The sequence below is a fragment of the Cryptotermes secundus genome, unplaced genomic scaffold (genome assembly GCF_002891405.2).
Source record: "Cryptotermes secundus unplaced genomic scaffold, Csec_1.0 scaffold63, whole genome shotgun sequence".
Lineage (NCBI taxonomy): Eukaryota > Metazoa > Arthropoda > Insecta > Blattodea > Kalotermitidae > Cryptotermes > Cryptotermes secundus.
The window spans coordinates 639093-664927 of record NW_019725836.1 but is presented as its reverse complement, the minus strand read 5'-3'; the positions used below and the strand labels follow the sequence as shown (position 1 = coordinate 664927).

At 38.0% G+C, this 25835-nt stretch overlaps 1 protein-coding gene across 2 annotated transcripts; it reads right to left on the bottom strand.

The window, feature by feature from the left end:
• Positions 1-1344: 1344 nt before the first annotated feature.
• On the bottom strand, positions 1345-24438 carry LOC111863498 (alpha-L-fucosidase). Of its 2 annotated transcripts, XM_023849849.2 has the most exons (10): positions 24323-24438; positions 22769-23112; positions 18575-18716; positions 17149-17255; positions 13619-13779; positions 9715-9916; positions 9459-9599; positions 8126-8288; positions 4899-5046; positions 1345-3736 (listed from the first exon to the last, which is right to left on the bottom strand). In XM_023849849.2, exons 2-10 carry the CDS (start codon positions 22989-22991, stop codon positions 3638-3640), a joined length of 1386 nt encoding a protein of 461 aa, XP_023705617.1. In that variant the 5' UTR covers positions 22992-23112; positions 24323-24438; the 3' UTR covers positions 1345-3637. The 2 variants fall into 2 exon arrangements, with proteins under 2 accessions (XP_023705617.1, XP_023705616.1); XM_023849848.2 differs by lacking the exons at positions 22769-23112; positions 24323-24438 and adding an exon at positions 19187-19526.
• Positions 24439-25835: the final 1397 nt, after the last annotated feature.

Here is a 25835-nt window from a genome sequence, read left to right as displayed (position 1 = left end):
ACAGTCTGTGCTCCTTCCTGTCTCCTTAGAAAGTTATCTAAAAGCACCAATGAAGAGCTTCAACCATCCCATACCTGGTGTGGCAGCCCAATGTTTGGAATGCTTATGCATAGACATCAGTAAGACTTAACAGAATCTTGTATAGCCTTTATGCCAAACTGTCATGCCAGGTGTAGAGACCATAGGCATGTTTGTCTTATAGTGAAATATACAAATAAAAATTATTGTAATTTTGAGACACAGAATTGCTAGTTTTTCAGACTTTTGGAAACTGGAAACAGATCCATTTTCTGAAATGTTGTGTTTTCTAGTTTTAGAATACCAGACTATGAACAAAGTCCGAAAACCTAGTAATTCTAAGTATTATACACCATCATCAGAACCCATTAGAATCAATTTTGAGACAATTTAAAACAAAATCCTTCAACAAAATTATTTATCTCAGCTTGCACATTTCTGTATTACTTAGAAATAAGGTTCTTCATTGTGAAAGTTCTTGACATTATTTTTCTCTTGCACAGGGTTTGTAGGTCACCAGACTCTCCCAGGTAGATATCCATAATTTTTGTTCATGAGTGCATGGAATAGATTTTGTTGGTGTTTTACAGCTCTTGCCAAAATTTACAGGGGATATTTGAAACCATATGAAAATGGTAAGTACTCTTTTGGTTGATTTTATGGTAAAGTATATATGCAGTATTTATGTACAACTGAATGTTTTGGAATTCCTGTCTTGGAGGCTTAACTTACATCTCTTCTGTCACCAGACTCAACTGTAAGTGAAGACTGATGGTCGTACTGTGACACCACTTGTAATTCTTACACAAGCAGGATGCAACACTAAAAAATCCTTCACTATAATCTCTTCTTCACTGTTATCACAGGATAAGTACCACATGTTTCTCAGGTAAGAGGATAAGCTTTCTTGTTAAGATAGTTCTGTAAATATGGACTTTGATTTTGTTTGCATTCTGTAGATTTGATTGATCATCTTTAATCTTTTCTTCTTTAATAGTCACTTTCTCACAAATGTGAGTCATCACAGAGTTTTGAGGTAATCCAATGTCACAGAGCCCTACTTTTGGAAATGGTTTTCACATATTTTGACACCAGCACTAGTTGGAGGTGAGTGGTCAGCTTCATACCCTGGGAAGGAGCCTGTGGTGCTCATTGGCTAGGAGGCTGGGTGAGATGCAAAACTGGTCTGGACAATGTGGAGAGGAGAAATGTCCTGCCTCTACCAGAACTCTAGCTCCAACCCTTTGGCCATCCATCTTGTAGCCAGTAATTTTACCAACTGCACTATCCCGCAAAATACAATACCATCCATTTCATCGTAAGTCCTTTTTTTTTTTGCTATATCTAAGAAAGCAAAACAAAACTAATTTTTTAAACTTGGAGATAAATTGAGAACACTGAAAAATAAACTGAATACTAGATGATCAGTGCAGCCATCATTGTGAAAATAAATTTCTTATTACTTTCCCTCATATAGAATGTAATGTTCTTACAAACAGGGCATGTGGGCAGATTGAACTGATAATAGTTGCATTAGTAAAAAATGTATGATAAATCTCAGACGTGTCATCTCCCACCCTCATCAAGTGAAGCACTGAGAACAGGGATTGTATTGACAAATTTGTGTAGTTATAATTACAGAAAATAAACTTGTCTTGATTGCTAATGATGCTATACTTACTGATTTTTATTAACAGTTCTCTTTGTCAAGAAATGTTACACAAAATTCTGAATATCAGTAGACAAGACAGTAACACTTACATAATGATGATTACATGTTACATGAAATATCTGATAGAGTTAGAATATTTACCACAGTAGGTGGCTGGAAATAATCTTGTGTAGTTTTTGAGCCATCTAATAACTGTTTTGAGCATAATGCCTTCCGAAAGATACGTGAAAGTCACTGCAGGATATTTATTTGTTTAAGGCACTGTTTCTCAGATTTTGCTTTGCAGACTGGCATCCATCTGCATCAAACTTTTAGTGTCTTGCTAAACTTGCTACCAAAGTTTTTTTTATTATTATTCTTAAAACTGTTGGGAGAAGGTGACTGTTTACTACAAATGCTATGCCATGCAGGCTGTCTACACATAGTGTGTATTAGTAGCATAAACATAATGTTTATTTAAACATTTAACGTGTGTGTGTGCGTGTGCGCGTGTACTTATACAATTTTAGCCATGTAGAGAATTTAGATATTTTCCCGGTTTGCCATGTAATTTGTTTTAGAATCACTTGTTTAAGGCATGTGGTAAAACAGTGGCTGCAGTGTCAGATGCAGTCAATGCTATAATAGCATTTCAGTATGCCTAGGTCCATTACTGTGGTCCCTGCTTATTCTCATGGCTCATGCACTCACTACAACAACTACTCCTGGAACCAGTCAATGTCCAACATAGCCGCGTATTATATCCTTGTGATATGCATGTTTAGTCTTCATTCCACAAATGAGTAACAGGGACTGGTGGAATGTGTATCTGATATTAAGTGTTTAGAAAATAAATAATATGAAGAACAAAATGGATTCAGAAGAAGATGTTTATGTAGTGATATGTTTCAGCTTTTTGTCCTTTCTTGGTCATATGAGATCTCCGTGTTGTTTGTGTGTCCCTCTTTCAACTTTTGAACCATTTGATGTGAACGTTAACAATACTGGAGGTCACACTGTTTCATTTCTTAAAATCCTAGAAGCATTAATAACGAGGTGATGGACATGTGAAATAGTAGGTGATAGCAACACTAGCATTACTTAATTTAGAATCCTGAAATGGTATATCTTAGAAAAAAATTCAGCAGTTTTTTGTTGAATGGAAAATATCAACATGACAGCTGTGTGAAACGTTTTGGTTTGGTAATGACCTTATGGAGCTAAGCACGTGAAATATAAATGTATCCACATGTTATGTATGAAATTTTGCTTATATGTTGACAATTTAAACAGAGCAGCAGTGCGAAAGTTGGAGATTATATCTGACATATTTAATGTAGAAGTAAAATGTTAAAAACACCATCAGGAGCTACGACAATGGTGGCGGTGGCGGTGGCGGTGGCGGTGGCGGTGGCGGTGGACGAGGACGGGAGTGGCAACGAGGATGATATGAATGTTACTGTGTGGTGGCTAAAATATGTACAAAAATTGAAGGCACATATGTGACTTACGTTGCAGCAATGCTGTGTCTGTGGAACTAAAACTCCACGCAATAGGAAGTTGGAAGGTGCCTTGTTAGATGTTGGTGTTGTCATTCCTGCCTCTTCTGAAAAATATATATTCTCCTTTCTAGGCTGTTCCTATTGTGGAATGTATAAATGATATCCTGTCACTGTTTCCTTAAAACATAAAGTGCTACCATTTTCAGATGTTCATAACCCACATGATTACTGCAATAGAAAAAACACCTTGGCCTATTACATGTGACACTGCAACCATTGCCTGCAGCAGTCCAACAGTTTAGTTCACTGGCAGAACCATACATTTAGATGATCATACTACACAGTTATGTAAAATAGGTACATACATCTGCAAACACTGCAAGTATAATAGAGTTAATAAGATCATATTATTGAATTTGGTCTGAACTTGATGTCTGTTATTTGTGGCTTTCTGATACTCAAAGCCTCAGTTTGTCACTTTGGTCATCTTGATCACCCAAGCCCATTCACTTGTAATTTTGGCTTTGTTGGGGAGCCATATCTGGATACCATCTCTGGATAACCACTGTAAAGAATTTGAATTTAACTTGAACTACGAGTACATGCGACAGTTGATTAGTAATTACATAAATCATTGCAGGCCTGACTGTACTAAGTAGTCCTCTATACAGCATTTATTATAATAAATTTTATAATAAATAAATAATAATTTTCATGTTCAATAATTATTGAACATGAAAATTTTTGCTTCTGTGTTTAGAATGTTTTATCAGGTGCTCAGAATTTATTTACATGGAAGCTAATACTGAATAGAGGACATGATTAGTTACTGTGAAGATATCACTACAGGCTTCTGAGCCACTTGTAGGTAACATTTTTCATGCAGCCAAACATTCAGCATCAGATTCATTAGTATAATGACAAAATGTTCACAAAGTTTAGAACATTACATAAAGGGAATCTTTTGGCTTATACAAATCATATAATACTTATATTGTTGGGGTAATGAAATGTAGGAGGTTACAGTGAATTGGGTATGTGATTCAGATTAAGACAAGAAATGCATAAACAATTTTTGGTGAGAAATCCTCCACTTGGCTGCACCATAGCTCAAGCGGTTAGTCGCTGGCTTCCCACCGCGGCAGCCCAGGTTCAATCCTGGGTCTGGTCAAGTGGGATTTGTGATGGACAAAGTGGCACTGGGGCAGGTTTTCTCCGAGTACTTCAGTTTCCCCTGCCAATCTTCATTCCACCAAATTCACCATCATCATCATCATCACCACCTTGGGCAGGCTACAATAGGCCAATCAGTGGCTGCCATGCCAAGTGGACCCAGTTGGACTCCACCCCCCACTAAGCGAGCAAGAAAAAGATATTTGTATCTAACGTGAAGTAACGAAACTACTGGAGATGATTGCATGATGAATAGTTTTATAATTTACGGTGAGGTAAGGGAGATACATAGCATTCATAGAAGAAAGGGCAAATGGTAGAAGTTTCTTTAGAGTATGTCAATAAAAGATACATCTGGGAGACCTTGGGTTGGTGGGATAATAATAATAAAATGGGTCTTAGACAAGGAAATGGATGTGTTGAGAACTGAATTCTGTAAAGGCACAGTTAACCAACTGAACTTCTATTCATGAATATCCAGTACCATGGAGTTATTAGTTATATTATAGTTCCATGTGCAAGAATTTCTAATCTGATTCTGTTCAGATCTGTACCTGTAAATCTTGACCATGTCCCAGAAGTGTGACAGTGGAATTCTGTACCAACCGTGGAGCTGCCAGTTTGAGGATGCCATTCTTGGGCCAGTTCAGTGTAATTGCATACACAGTAGTAGTAACAACATCACTGCCACGCTTTGTATACCTGTCAACATATGGCCTTGTTACATGTTGCAGTGAGGTGGTGCTGAAATGGAAATTTTCTGGAAGTTCATAATTGGTGGATTCATTTTGCTTAATTAATTTCCATTTATCTTCCACAGCAGGATGAATTTCATTGTGAGTAGAGTTGTTAGACTTGGGTTTCTGAATACTGTCATTGTAAGAGGTATGAGAATAGATTACTGAGAATGCCAGTCTCTTCATATCCTCTCACCTGAAAGCACAGATAACCAATTTCTGAAATGATGTGGTAGGATGATGGACAAAGCCCAAATAGCCATAAACACCTTGACTAAGACTGAAGTAGTATTATTTTATGAAAGTCATATATTATGATGTGCAGTTAGTAGTTCTCTTAGATTGTTGTTCTCCATGCAACAAACATAGAGGTACTTTAGTACTAAAAGAGAATTTTGTTGTTGCAGATTTTGTAGTGCAGACTGTATAGCATTGGATGGTTGAATGACTGATGAATGTTGAATTTGAAAGGATTTTGAAGGGAGTGGTCATTGCCTAATTAAAGTATTACCATGTCATTTCCCTGGAGGGACTGAGGGAAGCTGTGAGAAATCTCAGTCAAGATGGCTGCTGTCTGAACTGAAATTCAAACTGAGCACCATGCAGATACAAGTCTAGGTCATCCTGTTCATTTAAGAAAGTAAAGAGAATAATACTGTAATCTGACAAGTTTCTATTTAAATGTTTGGAAGAAGCAATTTAGCCATTCTCTTTTCTTTCTGAGCAGTCTTTCCATTTATCACACAACAAAATAGATATTACATGGAAGAAGAAATTATAAATAAGGTATGATATCTTCCTAATTCCACAAAACCTCCATAAACGTTTGGTTCTGTATTTTGTGAGGCAGGAATAATTTTTCTTATGTATGTATGACCAGTCCAGTTTATGCCTTTAAAGACTGAATTTCTACTAAATAATATATAAAAATCGCTTTGTATCTCACAGGAAACACATTACATACGAGGGGAGTCAAAAAGTTCCTGGAATGGTGGTATAGCACTCTAATGGTAGGACATACGGCAACGCTTACGTAATCACCTTCAAAGTAGGACCCTTGTGCACACACACACTTGCTCCATCGATCCTGCCATTGTTTGAAGCAGCGGTGGAAGGCTCATTTTGGAATCTTCCGGAGCTCAGCTGTCGCATTCGATTTGATGTCCTCCATGGTTGCGAAACGTGTCCCCTTGAGGCCCATTTTCAGAGTAGGGACCAGCCAAAAGTCAACTCGGAGCGAGATCCAGAGAGTACAGTGGTTGAGTGATGACAGGAATGTTTTTCTTGGCGAGGAATTACTGCACAACAAGTGATGTGTGGCTCGGTGCGTTATTGTGATGCAGAAACCACTGTCCCTGCCACTTGTCGTGCCGCTTCCTTCTAACCGCATCGCACAACCTCTGCAAAACTTGCACATAGAAATGGCCAGTAACAGTCTGTCCAGGCGGAACAAACTCATGGTGCACCAAACCGTCGATGTCAAAGAATGCAATGAGCATCACTTTGTCTTTGGATCTGATGTGTGATTTTTTTGGCCGGGCAGACAATGCTGTGTGCCACTCCAATGACTACATCTTCATCTCTGGGTTGTAGGCAGGCGAACGCCAGTGACGATCTTTTTGAGAAACATTGGGTCCTGCGTACTTTTGTCAAACAGATCGCCAGCGACCATCGTGTGACATTCCATCTGATCCATGGTCAGCTGCCTCAGAACAAACTTCGTACTGACGTGTCTCATCTTCAAATCATCGGTTAAAATGGCATGAATGGATCCGTGAGAGATACCAACTTCTTGCTCCAATACCGTGATGGTCATTCTTTGATCACATCGAATCAGTTGTCGCACTTTTCCAATCATTTCTTCGGTTCTGGATGTCGAAGGTCTCCTGCTGCCCTGGTCATCCTCTAACATCTCCTGCCCATTCTTAAACCGGGAAACCAGTCATAAACTGCGGATTTCTTTAGTGCAGTATCACCATAAACTTGCTGCAGGGCCAATTGCGTCTCTGAAGCAGATTTTCCCAATTTGCATATGAACTTGATGTTCGCGTGCTGTTCAAACTGCAACATTGCGCCGAATGACCAACACTCACATCTAATTCAAATGGAACAGTAACGACACTGCACACTGAAACCTGTCCAGACCTCTTGCGCCTGTGAGCAGACATGCTGAGCTCCCCACCACAACAGTATGTGCACTATCTTATCGCTCGTTCTCCGTCTGCAGAGGAATTCCTGGAACTTCTTGACTGCCCTACATATATCAACCAGTTAATGCTACTAGGAAAACAGTCTCTGTTTATTGTGAAAATTATATGAATACACAGATGTGCTCTGGGGGCAGAATGCAAAACTTGGCAAGTTAAAGCAAGTTGCTCATACAGAGCTACTGGGCTTTAAAGCTTTAAGTGAATAAATTTGTGTGATTACAGAGTCACTTCAGCTGGTATGATAGATAATAGGATTGCAGACAGTACTTTTATATGGATAACACTAATGCACTCTCTGTCATTCACATTGCAATCTTTTTTGTTATGACATCATATAATGTGCTAGGTAGGTACCAATGTTTCAGATGAATCTTCATTACCATGAGAACCTTGTTCACTTTCTACCACATTCAACATTATAGATGCATAACTTTTATTATGACCACCCCCAGAAAATGAAGTGCTTGCCTTTACCCCAGCAAGAGAAATAGTTCAGATGCCTGTTACACTGAGGGAATTAAAACTGAGTCTGATAATTTAAGTGATGGAATTAGTGCATGATCCCCATGCAGAATGTCATGAATGGTTATTTTGTACAGGTGTCCATAAAGTTGCTACCTATTTTGTTGTCATGCAAATCACGAATTTGTTTGTAAATAGACTCAAGCATGTAAAATTTCCCTTCCAACTTTTCTTGAACTTCTCTCTTGAATCTGAAATGATAATACCATGATGCAATTTTGTACATTCATTATCAATGGTGTCCTGCAAAAATGAATATAATAATTGCTGTTATTTCAGTAAATTAGATAGGAATTTTAAGAATAGACTCACCACACTCCAGAAGCAAAAGTGTCATTTTGGTAAGTCCATGGTTTGGTAGAATAGATGGCCTCTCCATTGATCTTAAGCCAGGCACCCATCCCTCTGAGTCGTTCTTCATAAATTGGGGCAATGATCCCATCCTTAGTGGGGCCAATATTCATCAGTAGATTCCCTGATGTGTGAGAATAGGATGTAGATATACTACTTTATTTACAGATTAACTATTTGTACAGTTAACGGAACGGTTTAGACCATTATCTGTTACTCATAAGATCATCAAATTCTAGGTACAGTGGAATCCAATTTAATATTCCAAAATTTAAGGTGTCTATGCATTTTAACATCCAGTTTCAATGCTTCAAAGTCAAAATTCTCAGGGTTAAATTTCCACCATATAAGATTTTTCTCAGCTTAGTTTTCAAATTCCCTGCTCTCCAAAGAATCGTTAATGGAGATTTTGCTGTATCTGTTTGTGATGATGGTTCATATACATAGTAAAGTCAATAATTTCGTGGATTGGCCTCATAGTGGTGCTGTTTTGCCCTACAGTGGATATGTGGAGACATGAAATGGTGCCGTGTCCGTTCTTCTCTCGTCCCAGCAAGAAGCAGTTGCATGCATGTGGTGTATTCAGAAAGAAAATCGCTATTGTGAAGGGCAGTTGTCTGAATGGTGGAAATAGAGAATGTTTCAGTTTGAGCAACAGGCAAATGTCAAGTTCTGTGAAAATTTAGGCAAATCCACTAGCAAATCATTTCAGATGATCAAGCAAGCGTACAGTGAAGAAGCCTTGTGCCACCATGCTGTTTTAAGTGGCACAAACGTTTTGCACAGGGGAGAGAGAGTTTGGAAGATGATGAGCATACATGTCGGCCAACAATGGTCAGAACTGAACTCAAGATCCAAGAAGTTGCCATGTTGGCGCATGCCAGCCGCTTCCAAACAGTAGAAGAAATCACAGGAGCAGCAAGGATTAGCCATGGTACTTGCCACAGAATTATGTCTGATGACCTGAACATGTCTCGTGTTAGCCAACACAGTGTTCAACACGTCCTGATGCAAGACCAACGTGATGATCGCATGAGCATTTGTGGTGACCTGATCATAGTGCTATGCAAATATTGGCAGATTTGCATAGTGGCCAATGATGAGTATTTTGAGGGAGGATGTGGATATGTGTAAGTGTATATGAGTATCTTGTAATATGGTGCGACAAAACCACAGTCCACTAAATTATTGGCTGTAGTTGTATGTTATTTGAACTTGTGTTTCTTTATACCTGCACATATGATTTTTAGAAATGTAGGCTTCTTTGTGGTGATTAGGAAATGCTTGTGCATACCTCCACAGCTGACGGTCTGAGCCAGTGTCTGCACTAGTTCTTCCATTGTAAGGTAGTCTGATAGCCTGGCATTTCTGCGAAAGCCCCAAGATTGTTTGTCAATTGTCATACAGTTCTCCCATTTATGTGGCTGAAGCACTCCTGAAAATATAATTTGACTCTTCTGAAGGTAAAGGAATAATATTTTTGGTTAACTGCAATGAAGAACATGATGAATAGTCAAAAAATATTGTATGTGGAATCAGAACTTGCTTACCTGGGTTGTATCGATCAGAATAGGTGTAGTAGTCACCATGCTTGCCAACATCTCCTTTTCCCCAGCGATCATTTACTACAACTGTGTCCTTAACTGGGCTCTCATTATACAACCAGGCAATGAATTCCTTTGATGTCCAGTATTCGTCTGTTGCTTCCCATTCACCATCTGACCATATCACTTCTGGATAGTAGTTTTCCACCTGCACAAGAAATCAGCATGAAGCAGGCAGCCAACAAAAGCTGTTGCTTGCTGCCTGCTTCATGCTTATCTCTTGCTTAGCTTACTCTTCAACCTTGAAGATGGAGGTAATACATTTCTCTGAAATGTTAGTTGAGTTTCAACAGAGCCTACAACATTTTATCCCTGAAGATAGAATTCTTCGAAACCACCACTGTGAGAAATCCAAATCATACATTTCATGATCAGCACTGAATGGTAGGATGACTTATGAATAATAGATTGGAAAGAATTTGGAAGGAAGCAGTCACGGTCTAATAAAGGTCCTGGCATGGCATTGCATGGAGGGATTGAGGAAAATCATGAAAAACCTTAGGTTACTTAGTGTTGTGGCTAAGGTGCGGGACCAGCCTGCACAGTCCACAGGCTTATTAAGTAACCTTTCAAAATGAAATTTCATTTATGTTAGAGACAGCATTTATATATCCAAGCCCCCAAAGAAACCTAAACCATTTATTTTCTCCAAACAGAAATTTCATCTGACCCTCATTTTTTTTTTGCATGTATGCTCTTCTTTGATGTGCATTAACATAATACATCAGAGTAATGAATATTAAGTGTATAAAAAAGAGAATTAGAAAAGTTTAAACAACTAATGAGAATAGAAAATTCCTCTCTATGCAAGTTGTAGTGCAAAAATTATTGTAGCTCTTGTTGTTATTTTCTGCCACACTTCAAGGCTCCACCACACATATATTGTAACGTGTTTGAGCTACTGTGGACGCTATTCAGATTGTTAATTGGTTTTATTAACAACCTACAAGTTGTAACTACAATTAATTATAACCCTGTTGCAGGTTTACACAATTTACAAACCCTACACACTAATCTCTTCATGCTATCTTCAGTAGTTTTCATTTATTTACAGTATAACATGGAAGCTACACCACTGTCACTGAATTACACACTCCCAATACTCAGTGCTTTCTCAGTTATCACCACTATCACTGATTATCACACATAAAATCTTCTAATCATGCATTCAGTTCTTCTGTTGCAGGTTTACACAACAACTGACTGACTGACTTCTGTTCTGCCAAATACTGGCGAATACTAACTAATACTGGCCCTAAGTTTTTCCACTTTCTCTTATAAACCCTTAATCAGACAGGTGGAACTAATCATGCATTCAGTTCTTCTGCCCGCAGTTGCTTCAACTGACTGACTGACTTCTGTTCTGCCAAATACTGGCGAATACTAACTAATACTGGCCCTAAGTTTTTCCACTTTCTCTTATAAACCCTTAATCAGACAGGCGGAAAACGCAGCTTGATTCACTGTGGCATGACGTGTTTACAGAGGCGTTGCTTGGCAACGCTGCCGAGAGTTCTTTACTGCTGCATATCAACCAGTGCGCTTTGGCTCAGCTTGGCCCAGCTCAGTGCGTTATGGAGAAACACTGCTTTCCTTAATGTTGTGTAACTTGGCAACTGACCATTTATCAAGAATCTGTCCTCATGGTAACTTATTCCACATCCTGTTGCCCAACAATGGTTTGACATGTCACACTCTGATGGATACTGTTAGTTTTTGTGTACCCACTAAATTAGTTAGGGACTTTCCATTTTTAGTATGGGCAATAATGTAAATTCCAGTCTTTCAGTCAGGTGTATCAGTACTGCTGATGGAACATTTCAGTTTCTTAATGTTTTTAATAGGAGTATGGTTTCTCTGGAGGCTACATTTCCTATATATAATTCTGATTCAGTTATTATCTCTTTTTCATTTTATCTCTGTATTTCCTTGTTTTTGTTATGTATTTTAGTGTTTTCCTGCAGTAGACCAGTGTTGCTGGCAAGCATTCTAAAATGAATTGAATTATTATTACTAGTAATATTAAAACTTATGTTTAAATTTAGGTAACATTAATTGATTTAACTTTTTTATTGTTTGTTTTTTGTTTGTATCCCCATGATTTTGTGTTTTTGCGCTTCTGAATTTGTTCTGACTCTGTATTTGGTCTGTAGCTATTGAGTTCAGCATGTAGTAAGCCAATAAAAACTCATTATAGTTAATTGCTGTTGTCATTGCCTCCACATATATAAAAATTACTAATAAAAATATTGGTTCCAGTTAAAAGAAATGTGAGGTTCCACACAGGCAATGATGTACACAGAAAGAAGGATCTCAAAATACCAACCATTCACAAGGTTGATTCCTTTAATTCCTTTAATTTAATCATTTTTCAGCCACCATAATGGAACTTTCTTCACAGTGATATGCTCAGTATGAGCAATCTGCCTGTTTAAAACCAAATTTGTTACAAATGTTCAAATTCTCAGTTGTATGCTTCCTGTAAATGTGATATTTACAGAAGGACATGATATGGACAACAGTTTATGAGCAACTGCTGTGCAGATGATGAGGCTTGTAGGAATTTGTTCATAACTTTCATCCTTTGAGTAGGATAAGTTTATATTCATTATAGCAGAACACTGTCATAGCACATGTTTCTTTGGGTCCATTTATGCTTGCTCTAAATACTGCAAAAAGTATTGTCCTAGGATTAACTGATGTAATGATACTAAGTATCAAACTTAACTATAAGACAAAGAAGTAGACAGAGAACATTAAAATACCTATCAGTAAATAAGTATAAAAGTTAATTATAATTTAACCTTTAAATGCCAGACTTTTGATATCTGTTTTCTGCGCGTTCATAGCGAAATCGAATACCATAGTTTCATTTCAGCCTATATATTGTGACATGTTGACCCCTACCTCCCCAGCTGCACGTAGCGGTAACGTAGCACTCACGTAATAGGCGAGTAATCACCCCGCAACTCTCCCCGCGGTGACGTCACGAGCGTAGCCGAAGTGAGCCGAGTGGAGCCGACATTAGCCGAGTCCCTGCAACCTTGAAGCTATGCAAAGCGAGTCAACAGCGGTGACATCACCGAGGGATATCGCGGTTGCTAGGCAGCAGTCAACAACTCTGGACAGCGTGGCTAGCAACACGGCACCAGACGACAATGGTCCGGACCGAGGCTACATAAGGAGCAGCGAAGGCTATTCACAGTCAGTCCTGGAGCTACCTCCGAGTGAGTCCGTGAGCTACCTCCGAGTTAGTTCCGAGTTAGCCAGCAACCAGCCAGTTGTAGTCTGGCATTTGGAATGTACTATTTGTGATACTGCAGATAGCAGTAATCGTAAATCTGTAATTTGGGTGATTGTAAGTGCGAATGTGAAATAAAATTTGCTATATAAAATATGGCGTGAAGTTATTTGTCGCGATATACGCCCGATACGCATTAATATGCATCAAGTAGATAACAACAAAAAAGGTATGTACATCGAATTTTACTGTATATTTTTAACACATTAATCTGCAGAATCTGCCATAAAAGTACTGGCTCATGGATGAGTTTCAGCATAACTCATATGAATACTCTTTTTTGTTGTTGTTCACTTAGGTATCATTTTAATTCCTCTATTAAGGTTTTACTCAAGCCTGTCTGGTAGTTACCAGATTTAGAAATAAATATTTAGGACTGTGCATGCGCTTCTACTAGTGGCGTGTGCATGCGCTTCCACTAGTGGAGTTTAAATGCCCGACTGGCCAAATTTGGGTACTTTGGCCACAGTGACCATACTCATCACTGACCCAATCGGGGCACTTCAGACATTAAAGGTTAAACATTTTGAAACATTTAATAAGACATACCAATTCGTACAACTCAGGAATGGTTTTCTGTTTCACAAATAGTTGTGTAGTGAAATTGTTGTTCTTATCGTGCAGATACAGTGGGTTGAACCACTCATACAAAGAGTGATACAGTCCAAACTTGAGGTCCGTCTTTTTTCGAATAGAGTTGGACAGTTCTCCTGCAACATATAGCATACATACCAGTTCTACTAAAACAGTGATAGTTTACTTTTTGTATTGAACAGATTCTAAAGAGTGGTAAGCACATGTTATTTATTGACTCTGAAGTTTCATGAAAAAGCTATCTTCTCATTTATAATCTGAAAAGGTAGAATCTCATCTGTAAAGCATACCACCATGAAGGTGTGTGGGTAGTGAATTATTAGCCTCTTGGCACTAGGTGGAGGTGAGTGGTGTGTGTCACACCCTGGCTGCTTTACCCCTGCAGGAAGAGCCCCAACTATCCATAGGATAGGAGGCTGGCAAGGCCCCAGAACTAATCTGGACAGTGTGGAAAAGAGAATTCTAGGCCACAAGAATCAAAGCCCAACTCACTGGCTGTCAGCCTTCTCAAGTTCACACTTTTGTTGAGAAAACGATCTGCTACAATAAGAGAGCTCTTAAAAATTTTACTTTACTTGGCCATGAACAAAACTCCAGCTTAAGGAATCAAGTACAGAAGCAGTTTTGGATTTATAATTTTAATAGAAAAACCTGCCATTAAAATAATATGTGCTGGGGATTATTGGGAATCCTTTGTAAAACCCAGTGGTTCGTCTGACCAATTTTTGAAAGAAAAATTGTATTTCTTTCAGCAAATGGTGAAAAGATAGGAGATAGGTTACTGGATATAGTAATAGTCAATCAACATGATTTTCAGGATAAAATTAAGAATTTAAGTTTCCTAATGCTTCCTACCATCCTTTGTCTTCCAGTGACTACCGAAAAACATGTAAGCCTAAATATACAGAATCATAATTTCACCTGTTGATTTCGTGGATGTGGATCTTGGTTTGTCCCTTGGTTTGTTCCATAGTGTGAGGTGTGCCCCACTGGGGGTTGTGTCTAGTTGATTAGGGGAGTCATAATTACTTCTGAGAAAGTTATGATTCTCGTGTGCAGAATCTTGATAAATATTGTGATGTATTTGCTCCATGCAAGAACGATTGAGCCACAGAAACAGCCGTTTATATGTAGTACATGCACCAACAATGGTACAGCTGGGTTATGTAACCTACTTCTAGGCAACCACTTGGTAAACACACTTCCACACAGGTACCATGATGTCACATTCCAATGGTAGTTAGCACTCACATGACTTGTTTTCTGTGTGGGGTTCACTATGCAACAGTAGAACTGTATTTTATGTGTTTTCCATGCCGTGGCCGTATAACAAGTCTGCTTGCAGCTGAAAAGAGTTTTTATTTGAGTTCCAAGGTACCAGAGTGATTGAAGACAAACTGACAAGAAGACTTCACAGTGATCTGAAGTGACAGTTTCTGTGTTGAGATCTGTTACCGGAAGATGACTAGTGTGTGTGTGTGTACCAGAGAATTATAAAGTTTAAATCAGTGATAGCACTGTAATAAGTGTGTTAAAAGAACTTTTAACCGAAGTGCCAATAAATCTACTCATCTGAACTGGAACTCATTAATTTCATCACACGTACCCTCATACATGTGGCAGTATTCATTGATAAGGACCCAATGTTGATTTAAAAAAAAAAAAGCTTTTCTATGTACACACATGCGAAGTTAAGAAAAGAGTCCAATGAAATATTTGCTAAGCTGAGGGTGATGAAGGCACTGAGGATAGAAGTGAAAGAGGAATGAAGAAAACTGCATAATGAGGAGCTTAAAAAATTTGTACCCTTCATATTATGGCATGTAGACCTGTTGCTAGGCAACGACTGGAAGAACCAGCTATACAACAGCTGTTACTGAGCAACAACTTCACAAACTAGCACATTTCCATGGTACCAATTGCACAGCAATAACGGAGTGGTGTTTTCTGTGTGGTCTATGCCAAAGTGTTATAAACCAGACAGTTAGTGAGAGTCACACCCATGTGGAGGTGGGGTTGAATACTTCCACCGTGACCCTGCGAGTCATAGGAGGCAACATAAAGGGACATTTCAAATCTGAGACAGTAAAATATGGTCGCATGTCCCAAGGACTCGGACCTGAGAAAGACTGCGCTGGCAAGAACTAGCAGCATATACCAGAGGAACAAGACCATAACTATCAAACAGTAACAAATATCTGGTCATAAGCCCCAGGAAGGGGCTTGACACCAAGACTTACTGACTGACTTGTCATCAGTCGCAATGTGACTTTGACTTTGACTTTGAGTGAGAATCAGTCAGTAGAGTTAGTTGGTTGGTGAAGCGGCCTCCGTAGTCTAGGGGTAACGTTCCCACCTCGTGACTCAAGGTAAGCGGGTTCAAACCCGGCGGAGCTCGTGGAATTTTTAAGGGCAGAAAAATTCAGGGAACAAGTCCTCCAGGAGGGACTTTAAGCCGTGGGTCCCATGTCATAGCTTTATGGCACGTAAAAGATCCTCATGTCTCTAGAAGACTTCTGAGCAAAATTAGGCAAAGTTTCCCACCCAAGTAGTTTCCAATTCCTCCGATAGATGGGGAAGTATCGGGGACCACTGCCAGAGAGGGCCGACCTCAAGGGCAGAATGGGGCCGATAGCGAGCACCAGTACTGGAAGGGGATGGCGACAGTAGAAATTAAAGGGGGGCGCACAATGGATCAACAACTGGTCATAGTGCATGGGGAAACCCACCCCCTCCAATAATAATAATAATAATAATAATGGTTGGTGAGTGACTGAGCTAGTCAGAGAACAGCTGTGGTTCAGTCATTGTGAGCTGTTGCTCTGAGAAGCTGGTAGCTGGTAGCTGGGGCCGGGGATAATTTGGCAACCCAGAGAAAGGGGNGGGAACGTCTGCCATTGAAAGCCGTTAACAAGCAACGGCTAATGAAGACGTGACTGTGGACACTAGTGGGGGGGGTTATGTGTGGTGTATTAAAGAATGAAATCCCATCATCAAACCAAAACTCATCTACAGTCGCTAAATAATGTGACAATATAATGATAATAATAATAATAATGGGGTAATCCAATCAAGGATGAAATGATTGGGGATATGCAGCATGTATAATGGCAATCAGAAATACATACATTGTGGTTTAAAAATCGCAAGGAAACAGATCATTTAGGAGTGACCGGTATAGATGAAGAGTAATATTGAAGTTGGTCTTAAAGAAGTAATATGTGAAGGTACTGAGCCTTTAGGTTGTATGCAAACAGAAATTTTTTAAAACAGTAAACTACTGATTTTTCAAGGAAGACCTTTTACCACATATTTAGTTATGTTGTTTGGTGTAGTCTTGTCATAAGTGCCATTTTGAAATAAACACAATCACAAAACAAATGGGATGAAATGTCTCTGTGGCCCACTTCAGTTATAGTGCTGTATATGATTTGACCTTCAGAGCATGAAGTTAATGTCAAGCAATGTAAACTTGATACCCTCACCCAATAAGTCCCTGTGTGGACCTACATCCACAGCATTCCAACTGAAGGCTGTCTTGGATGGCCACAGAGTGTAGCCTTCATGATGTTTACTGGTTAACACAATATACCTGTAACACAGATATGACCTGTTCAGTGCTAGATGAGAAAGGGAGGAATATTTATGAAGAACATATTTCGACATTGTGTTCCCTAAGACGTGTTTCCATTCTTATTTCAAAATATTTTCTGCTGTATGGTTTTGTAAAGTCCTCTTTGACGCATTTAGTAACTATTGCACCAAGGATACTTGTACCTTGCATAATGTCTAAAGCATGCTGCCTGTCACATATAATACTACTATATAATGAACAGCTAGAAGTCCAAGATAATTTTTTCCTTAGAAGATGGGTTACTGAATAACCCGTCTACACATTAGAAACTTAAATTTATAATTTTTACTGATCGTTCATACAAAACAAACCTAGGGTGCTTGAATTTGATTCAATTTTATTCATCCTTTTTAGTCAAAATATTGACTTAATACATGGCATATATATGTATCAAAAAGTAACATAAATATTTAAACAAATTTCCTTTATACTACCATGCAATACAGATACAATTCATAAAAACAAACCAGCTCAAATATAATATTCTGATAATTAACATGAAATATATACATCTACAAAGTAAAATGTATGTTGTAATATGTAGGATTCACATATCAGAACATCATATTATTAAGCACAAATATAAATATGGATCTCAGAATGAAGCTTAAATCCAACTTTGGTTAAAAATAATTTTCTCCAGTATTTACCATAATAATAAAAATCAAAGTAGTTTATTTAGACTTTATTTTTGCATATAAAGCACACAGCAATTTCATTAATTTTCTAATGCTTAAGTGGTATCATGGGACATACCTATGGTGTTATAGGAAAAGGAATAAGTAAGTGATTGGTCATAATGAGATAAGTGCATCACAAAATTCTCCTTATTAAAAAATGAGATAAAAACTACATTAACATTTCATTGACATAATGAAATACTAAGTTGAAATACATGACTACATAATGCCTGATGTTTCTTTTTCTCAAAAGTGATGTTTAGTGACAACCCTGTTTTCTATTATACCACCAATATATGACTATTGTCAGCACATGTAGGAATTGTTCTTGTGATGAAATTTCTTTACTTCTTTATACTGTGTCACCATTCTCATATTCCTGTTTTCGTGCATTTCCATTATAATTAAATGTACAGATTATAAATGTCATTTATCGATCATAAAGCAATATATTGGCAACTTTACTGACACCTACCTTCCACCTCCCAGAAGAAGGTTGGAATAGGTGTTGTATTTTTTCAAAAATTATACTGGTTTGCCATGTCATATTACAGCATACTTTACTATTGCTTGCAATTAGATGATAAAATACCATACCTTGCCCCAGAGCTCTGAAATATTTCTGCCCAATCATCAGGGTTGTAGAACTCTGCCGTGAAGTCACTTGCAAAGTCTTGGTAAGTGAAACCTGGAGGATAATTCTTCTTCATAAAGTCCACATATTGTGATAACTTCTTATCTAAAATGGAAAATAATGTTGCTCATTACAGAGCTGTATCTGAAGTGGAAAGTAAATTGTAAAGTACACTTCACACATTTTCTCATAAGTGGGCACTATGTATGTATGCAATATACATGTTCATTTAAGATATGCTATGATTATTGCTTTTTTAATTAAGATTTTCAATGAAAATAGAAATTTTGCATCACTGATTAAAGAAGCTGATGCCTGTTTCCTAACTATAGAAACTGTTCTTTATCTATTTGTGGAATTTTAAGGCATTTAGAAGCTCTGTGTATATAAATATGTATGTTGTTATAGTTTATTACCACCACTAATTAACCCAGACCGATCAGTCAACTTAAAGAAGATAAGGCAGATATTTCTGGATTCACACACTTATACAGTAAAATTCTTGTATGGGTCAGAGGACATAACTATCTAACCAACAACAATAACGACTATAACAATAAATATAATACTAGTACCTTTCCACTCATTCCAGAACCATTCAGAACCAAAACTTGGTACAGAAAAAACACCCCAGTGGATGAAAATTCCAATTTTAGCTTCATCATACCACTGAGGTAGCAGTCTGGAATCAAGGCTATCCCACGTAGGAGTATATTGTGTAATATTAGCTTCTATATTTTGGAAACTGGTGACTGTAAGTATTTCATTCCCAGTGGGAACTGAAGGTACTGCCACCACTAGGAGCTCAATAACTAACAGCCACAACCAAGCTGATCTCATTCTTAATTGTATTTCACTATTTAGTGGAATCCAGATCAGATATTTTGCTCTTTTGGTGCATATGACAAAGGTCAAAGTGCTATGTTGCCATATCAGCATCATAATTTTACTGACCTTAATCGTTAGGTCATGTCATGGATTTTAAGAATAGCTTTCACTCCATAGACTAAAGTTTTTCTTATTGTCCAATAATCTGACACTGCTAAAACTGGAATTTAAATTCTTCTAAAAAAACACTTTTTTTTATTTAGTCTATGTGTATTGAGCTCTGTATTGTCACAGTTTCAGGAAATTATAGAACATGAATGAAAGTCTGCCAATATTTTCACATATGGCTTATATGTCCATTTATAAAGTAGATATAGAAGTAATGACATAGTTGCATTCCTTTGTGAAATCCTTAATTTGTAACCTTCCAAGTTGGACATTAACATTACAGTGTTTATTTCAGTAGACTGGAAACGAATTACCATTCAGGTGGAATTCAGATCCACATTTCCTGCTGCTTAAACATCCAATGTAACCTTCCTGAAGTTAATTTTTTCTTTCAGTCTGTTAAAATTGACATATATTTGTGAGAAATTTAATTCATAGAAAGGAAGCTGGAGAAAGAGATATAGATACAGTGACAAAGAAAGATAAAACAAAGGAGAAAAATCAGAAACAGGTAAATTTAGTAGTGACTATATGGCATTGCAATTTGAATTAATTAATACCAAAAAGGTCAGAGTGCTTTTTCTCCTATTAGTTTATTTTTCCCTATAAGCTCTTCAAAAGTTGTATAGTAATTGTGATAGGTTTGCTTAGTGCTTAGACTAAGTGCATGTTGTACTTTTAAAATAGCCAATCAGGTACACAGAAAAGGAAGTCTTGATAAATGGGACCTAGTATAGTATTTATAGTTTTCATTTTCAGTACTCTTCAGACTTAGTATGAGGTTGATAGTCAAATGAATAGACAGTGAATATACATTTATATATAAGTAAATATAAGGCAAAAAAATAAAGTCCCTGTGCTTAACTAATTAAGCTCTTGTGAGGTTGTCAATGTTCTAAAAGACAACCACATAAATCTGTAACAATTGTACATATTAAATTGTATAAATTGAATGTACAGAATAGCTGCGAAGCTATGTGGAATGTCAAAAGTTGGCTGGCCCTAAAAAAGGGCAGTTTGTTCCACCATGGGGGCGCTGGTAGAATTTGCTCCTATGTAGTAGACCAAGTCTTTATGGCTGTTCAGCTGGTTTGTCTGGCCGGAAATGTGGTGCTGCCTGCACCTGTAGGAACGGCTGCCTATGGCGCGGTTGCTGGAGAGTTTCGGCAACTACGTTAGCTGCCTAGTCACAGAGTGTGGTTGCTGGAGAGTTGCCGCAACTACGTTAACTGCCTGGTTGCAGAATGAGGTTGCTGGAGAGCTGCGGCAGCTGATGACTCTGATGACTGATCACTCTGAACTGAATGTGATCACTGATGATTGCAAAAAAGTCAAAGTCATCTTGCAACTGACAGTCAGTCAATCTGTCTGTCTGTCTAGGTGTCGAGCCCCAACTGGGGCTCATGACCAGATGTTTTCTTCTTTTGTCCTGTCAATTTTGGGTGCCCTCTCTGACGAGAGGTCGGGTCTGTCATTACTGATGATTGCGAACTTTGGGCTCCGCTTTTATACCATGCTTGCTGGGCGGAGCTCAAACTTGCAGCTGCGATTGTGAGCACTGATTGACTAGCGCACATGATGATTTACAGGTGGGCTGGACATCGAGTGCTGTATAAATACGAGTGGGGACAGCAACGTGCGGCAACTTGATATTGACTAGGAGCGAGTGCTGTCTGTTAGACCGGCAAAACCACGTATTAGTATGTGGGATGTTCCCACACTCTATATCATGAAGATGTAAGGGGGACTGGGTGTATAAACCCACGTTTTCTTGACCTGGGCACTGGATGAAGGTGAGTGGTCAGCTTCACGCCCCGGCCGTTTTACCCCTGGTACCCATTGGATAGGAGGTTCAGGTGGACCCCAGGTCCGGTCTGGACGATATAGAGAAGAGATAATTCTTGACCCTACCAGGACTGAAACTCCAACTCTTGTCGTCCAACCTGTAGCCAGTCACTATACTGACCGCGCTATCCCGGCTCCTTAGGTAAATATAAGGAAAGAAGTAATTGTAACAAATATACTTTCTGTCTTGAAGTCCAAGAATAAAGAGTGTTTCTAAAACTATGTATGCTGAATCTGTTAAAATGTAGGGATCTGTGCCAAGTTTATTACTATGTACCTTGTTCCCGGGCTCTTAAATATTTCTGCAGTCTTGAAGATTGTAGAGTTTCCTATGAATTTAGCATATGCTACAAAGCCTGGTTCTACAGTATGAACTCAACACATCTTTGAAGAATTTTGTATGATACAAAAAATATACAACAAATGTAACAGTTTAACATTTACATTTATTGTCAAGGAAATGTCACAAAAAATTTAAGTTGGATTGTAATAGTTTATTTTTTTCATTGCATTGATGGTCATGATTTAACTAGTGGACTGAAGCTTACGTTGAATAGGCTGGTAACATGATGGAAGTGCTGTTTTACTGATAATTATAAATTGTCTGTGATGTAACAGTATATTCAAAGTTACATATTTTTAATATTTTCGACCTGTTAACATTTGAGATAGGGAACAGGATAGCTCATTTAGAACAGTGACAGGCTATGAGCTGGAAAGCTAGGATATGATTCCTGACAAGGGCAAGAACATTTTCTCTACAATACAGTGCCCAGACCCTCAGTTGGTATGGTTCGCTGGTGGACTAAAATCACGGAGTTTTGCAGTGCCCAGACCAACTCTGAGGACCACTGAGCTTGCTATTCAATGGGTGTGAGGGTTTTTCCCCAAGGGTTAAAGCAGCCAGAGCATTAGGCTGACCACTCACCTCCATCTAATGCCGAGATCAAGAATGGTGAGCTATACCTCCACTGTTACATACATCTTCATGGCATTATGCTTAACAGGGACACATTTGCCTTTCTTTACCTTAACATTTGAGAAAATATGACATTTGTTAATGATGTAATGTAAATACAGTAATAACTGCCATAAAAGGCAAGAGTGGCAAAATAACATTTATATTGTTTGATGGTAGGCTCAGCTAAGAAATTTTGAAACCGTTTCTTTATTGGTAATTATTTAATTTGACTTTGTAGAGAAATCAAAATTTTGTGGAACCTATAGGATCAGTATGAGGATTTTCAACGTGTGTGAATTCATATAGTTTGCTAACTTAACTCTAAGAAGGCTTTTTATTTAACTTCCAATATTACCTTCCCAGCTGCTCCAGAACCACTCAGAACCGAAGCTTGGCACAGAAAAAACTCCCCAGTGTATGAAGATCCCAAACTTTGAATTGTCATACCACTGGGGCAAAGGCCTAGAGTCCAAACTTTCCCATTTTGGATCATATCTTAAGACATTAGCTTCTATGCATCCATAATGTGAGGCAATAATCACTCCCGCCAGCTTAGATATCCACCATAAAGCAGACATCTTGGAGTTTCTTGTTCACTGTTGGTTTTGGTTATTTGTAAATCAGTTTTGATTATCTGCTTGCCTCATAATTTTGAACACTAACTTCAAAATATTGTGTTGTTTTACAAACAGTATTCAGCTGTAATTAAACAATATAACATATAAATTAGAGGAATATCAAAAGTTGGTGCTTAGGAAAAGAACTGGATCTGGAGGAAGTAACAGAAGGCTGGAGGAAATTCATAATGAGGAGCATCACCACAGAGTGATCACATCAAGTAGGAAGGAACTTTGGGATAGGAGGGTGTAGCAGACTTGAGAGATATTAGAAATACATTCAACATTTTATTCAGAAAACCTAAAAGGGAATATAGCACTTCAACATCTAGGCATTAAATAGAACCTAAAGGATCAGGGCAGGAGTCTACAGACTGTGTCCATCTGGTTGGGGACAGGGACAAAAGAACATATTAATGAATCTGGTATCATAAAATTCAAGAATTTATTGACCAGCTGAGACACATTCACTTCTCAAGAAGAAACCTGCTCTTACAATCAGGGATGGGATTTCAGAGCCAGGCAGATGATCAAGAGCAGTAGATAAATCTGTGCGAATGATCAAAATATATTAAAAGAAAAAACATTACAATGTGTGCTCATGAATTCGTTCCTACATGGATCATTTGGGAACATTGCTGTGACATCTTAAGGCACTGGAAACAGCTTCTTTTATGTCAAAATTTTTGCTGACACTTTCTATCAGATCTGTATTTCGTGTAGGTATCATACAGAAATACATGTTGCTCTAAAGTATACTGCACCACAACAGAACACACTGTTCAATAATTGTAAGTGAGAACAAACAGCTAATGGAGCTGATAACTGCTGTCCACTTCTGACAAATCATAAACAAATTCCCACGCTTGAACTGCACTGTGACTGTGAAACATAATGCCTTCAAGCGGTCCACAAAGTTAATAACTTCCATTACTTCCAAATGTTACTGGCCAACAGGTATACTGATTCTTCAGCAAAATTTATATGTGCCTCGCAGCCAGTGGTACATTGGTCTTCATGCAGTGCAGATCAATGAACCAGTCAACAAATGTAAGAACCTCCCTGTAAATTCATCTACCATACTGAATTTTGACAAGATCAGCCCAGTAGTTTAGAAATTACAAATAGTGAAATGATGAACATTACAACTCCAGTAATCTCTTTTTGTTTTCCCCAAATGCAATGAAAAATATTACTTTTCCTGATTTCCTCCAACATATTTCAAAGAGGATTACAATAACTATATTCCACATAAATGCAACCCATGAAACATTATGTATTTACATACTTACTAGAATTCAAATTTTCAACACACATTTTTATTAATTTCTGAAGCACACCAAACCTTCCCACTTATTCCTCTCCTTTGAACAAGGCCTTTAAGAGCCAATGAACATGTTCCTTTGTTGTAATTTATTGCTGCTTCTATCATCATATGACTCCTTTCTCAGTAGGATACTGTGTTTAGCAAACGTTCATATACTCACAATGTATCAAGTCTTTATTCAATTAACTTCTTTGACAACTTCAGCATCTGTAACTCAGTTGGACAGTAAGCTTAGAATTGAAAGAATACAGTGGATGAATATACATACAGTAATGCTCGCTGTGCATTAGAGCTTTGTAGCTGTCATAGTCAACACAGTCACCGCCAGAATTGAGGCACTTTTTGTTTTTGCATGCCTCTGTCAAAGTCATTTGCCGCCCATGAGCTGAGCCATGTTTTGATGCCTTCCATCATCTCCCATCTTCGGATATTCTAAAGAACTGTCTTGCAATTTTTTCACTCTTACATTTTTGCCGTAAACTAACTGGCTTCGGCGGCTGCTTCATTTCAACTGCACTCAGTGACTGCTAGACTTCCACTGCCCTCCTTATGCATTCCAGTTTCTCTTATAAACCCTCAGCCAGACAGCAGAAAATGCATCTCCCTTCCCTGTTGCATAATTGCCGTGAACACGAATTGCCTAGCAATAGTCGCTGCAAGGACTCACCTGTTACTTGACACCACAGCCTAGTGGGGAGGGGTGTTTACCGAGCGTTGCGTAGTGATGGAAGGAGTGGGGGTATGTGATGTCACTCATGGAAATGCAGAGTTCATGTGACCCCTACTTCTTGTTGCGCCATCCATGTTAAGAGTATATTTTGGAAACATTAAGAAGCAAGGAAAAGGCTGCTGTTATATAAAAAGATCTAAAAGAATAGTGACCAAAGCATAAAAGAAAATTATCAGCGGAAATCTGCAAGAAAGCAATTTAAAATTAGAGCGAAATTTCATTTTTAGAGGAAAAAAAAAGAAGTGTGCTAATTTTACAGTCCATAATTCAGGGAGTTTGTTAAATAATTACAATAGGATTCATTGAAACCTATATTTAAGAACAATATTCTTTTTATAAATAAAAATTATGCATGCACAGGCACATTCATCACAATTACCAAAAAGGGGTACGCACAAGATTATAATAACCACATACTTCAGAAATAATACTGTTGAACTGTGACCACTTTTGGAAGCAATGGTTTTCTTTTACTAGCTTCTGGTAAAATTGTAACGTGCTTCTCCTTCCAGTGATTTTTCCACCTTATTTTTATATCCCTGTAATGCATCACTTTCTGGTGTTCTCTTGTTACTCAAATTTAAAATCCTTAACCAATGAGAACAGGAGTGTAATTAAACTGAAAATTTAATTGCTTTTGTTTAAAAATAGAAAAAAATATCACTTTCTTAAATAATTCAATTCATAGTTCAGTAAAAAATTGTCTCCCACTGAAAAGGAGGATACCCCATTTCAAAACACATAAAAG

Coding starts and splice junctions, on each gene's coding strand:
- LOC111863498 (XM_023849848.2), bottom strand. CDS start 19,451: ATGAGATCAGCTTGGTTGTGGCTGTTAGTTATTGAGCTCCTAGTGGTG. Junction 13,780..17,148: donor TCCACACAGGGACTTATTGG/GTGAGGGTATCA, acceptor TATATGTTGCAG/GAGAACTGTCCAACTCTATT. Junction 5,047..8,125: donor ACTTTTGCTTCTGGAGTGTG/GTGAGTCTATTC, acceptor ATATGTTGACAG/GTATACAAAGCGTGGCAGTG.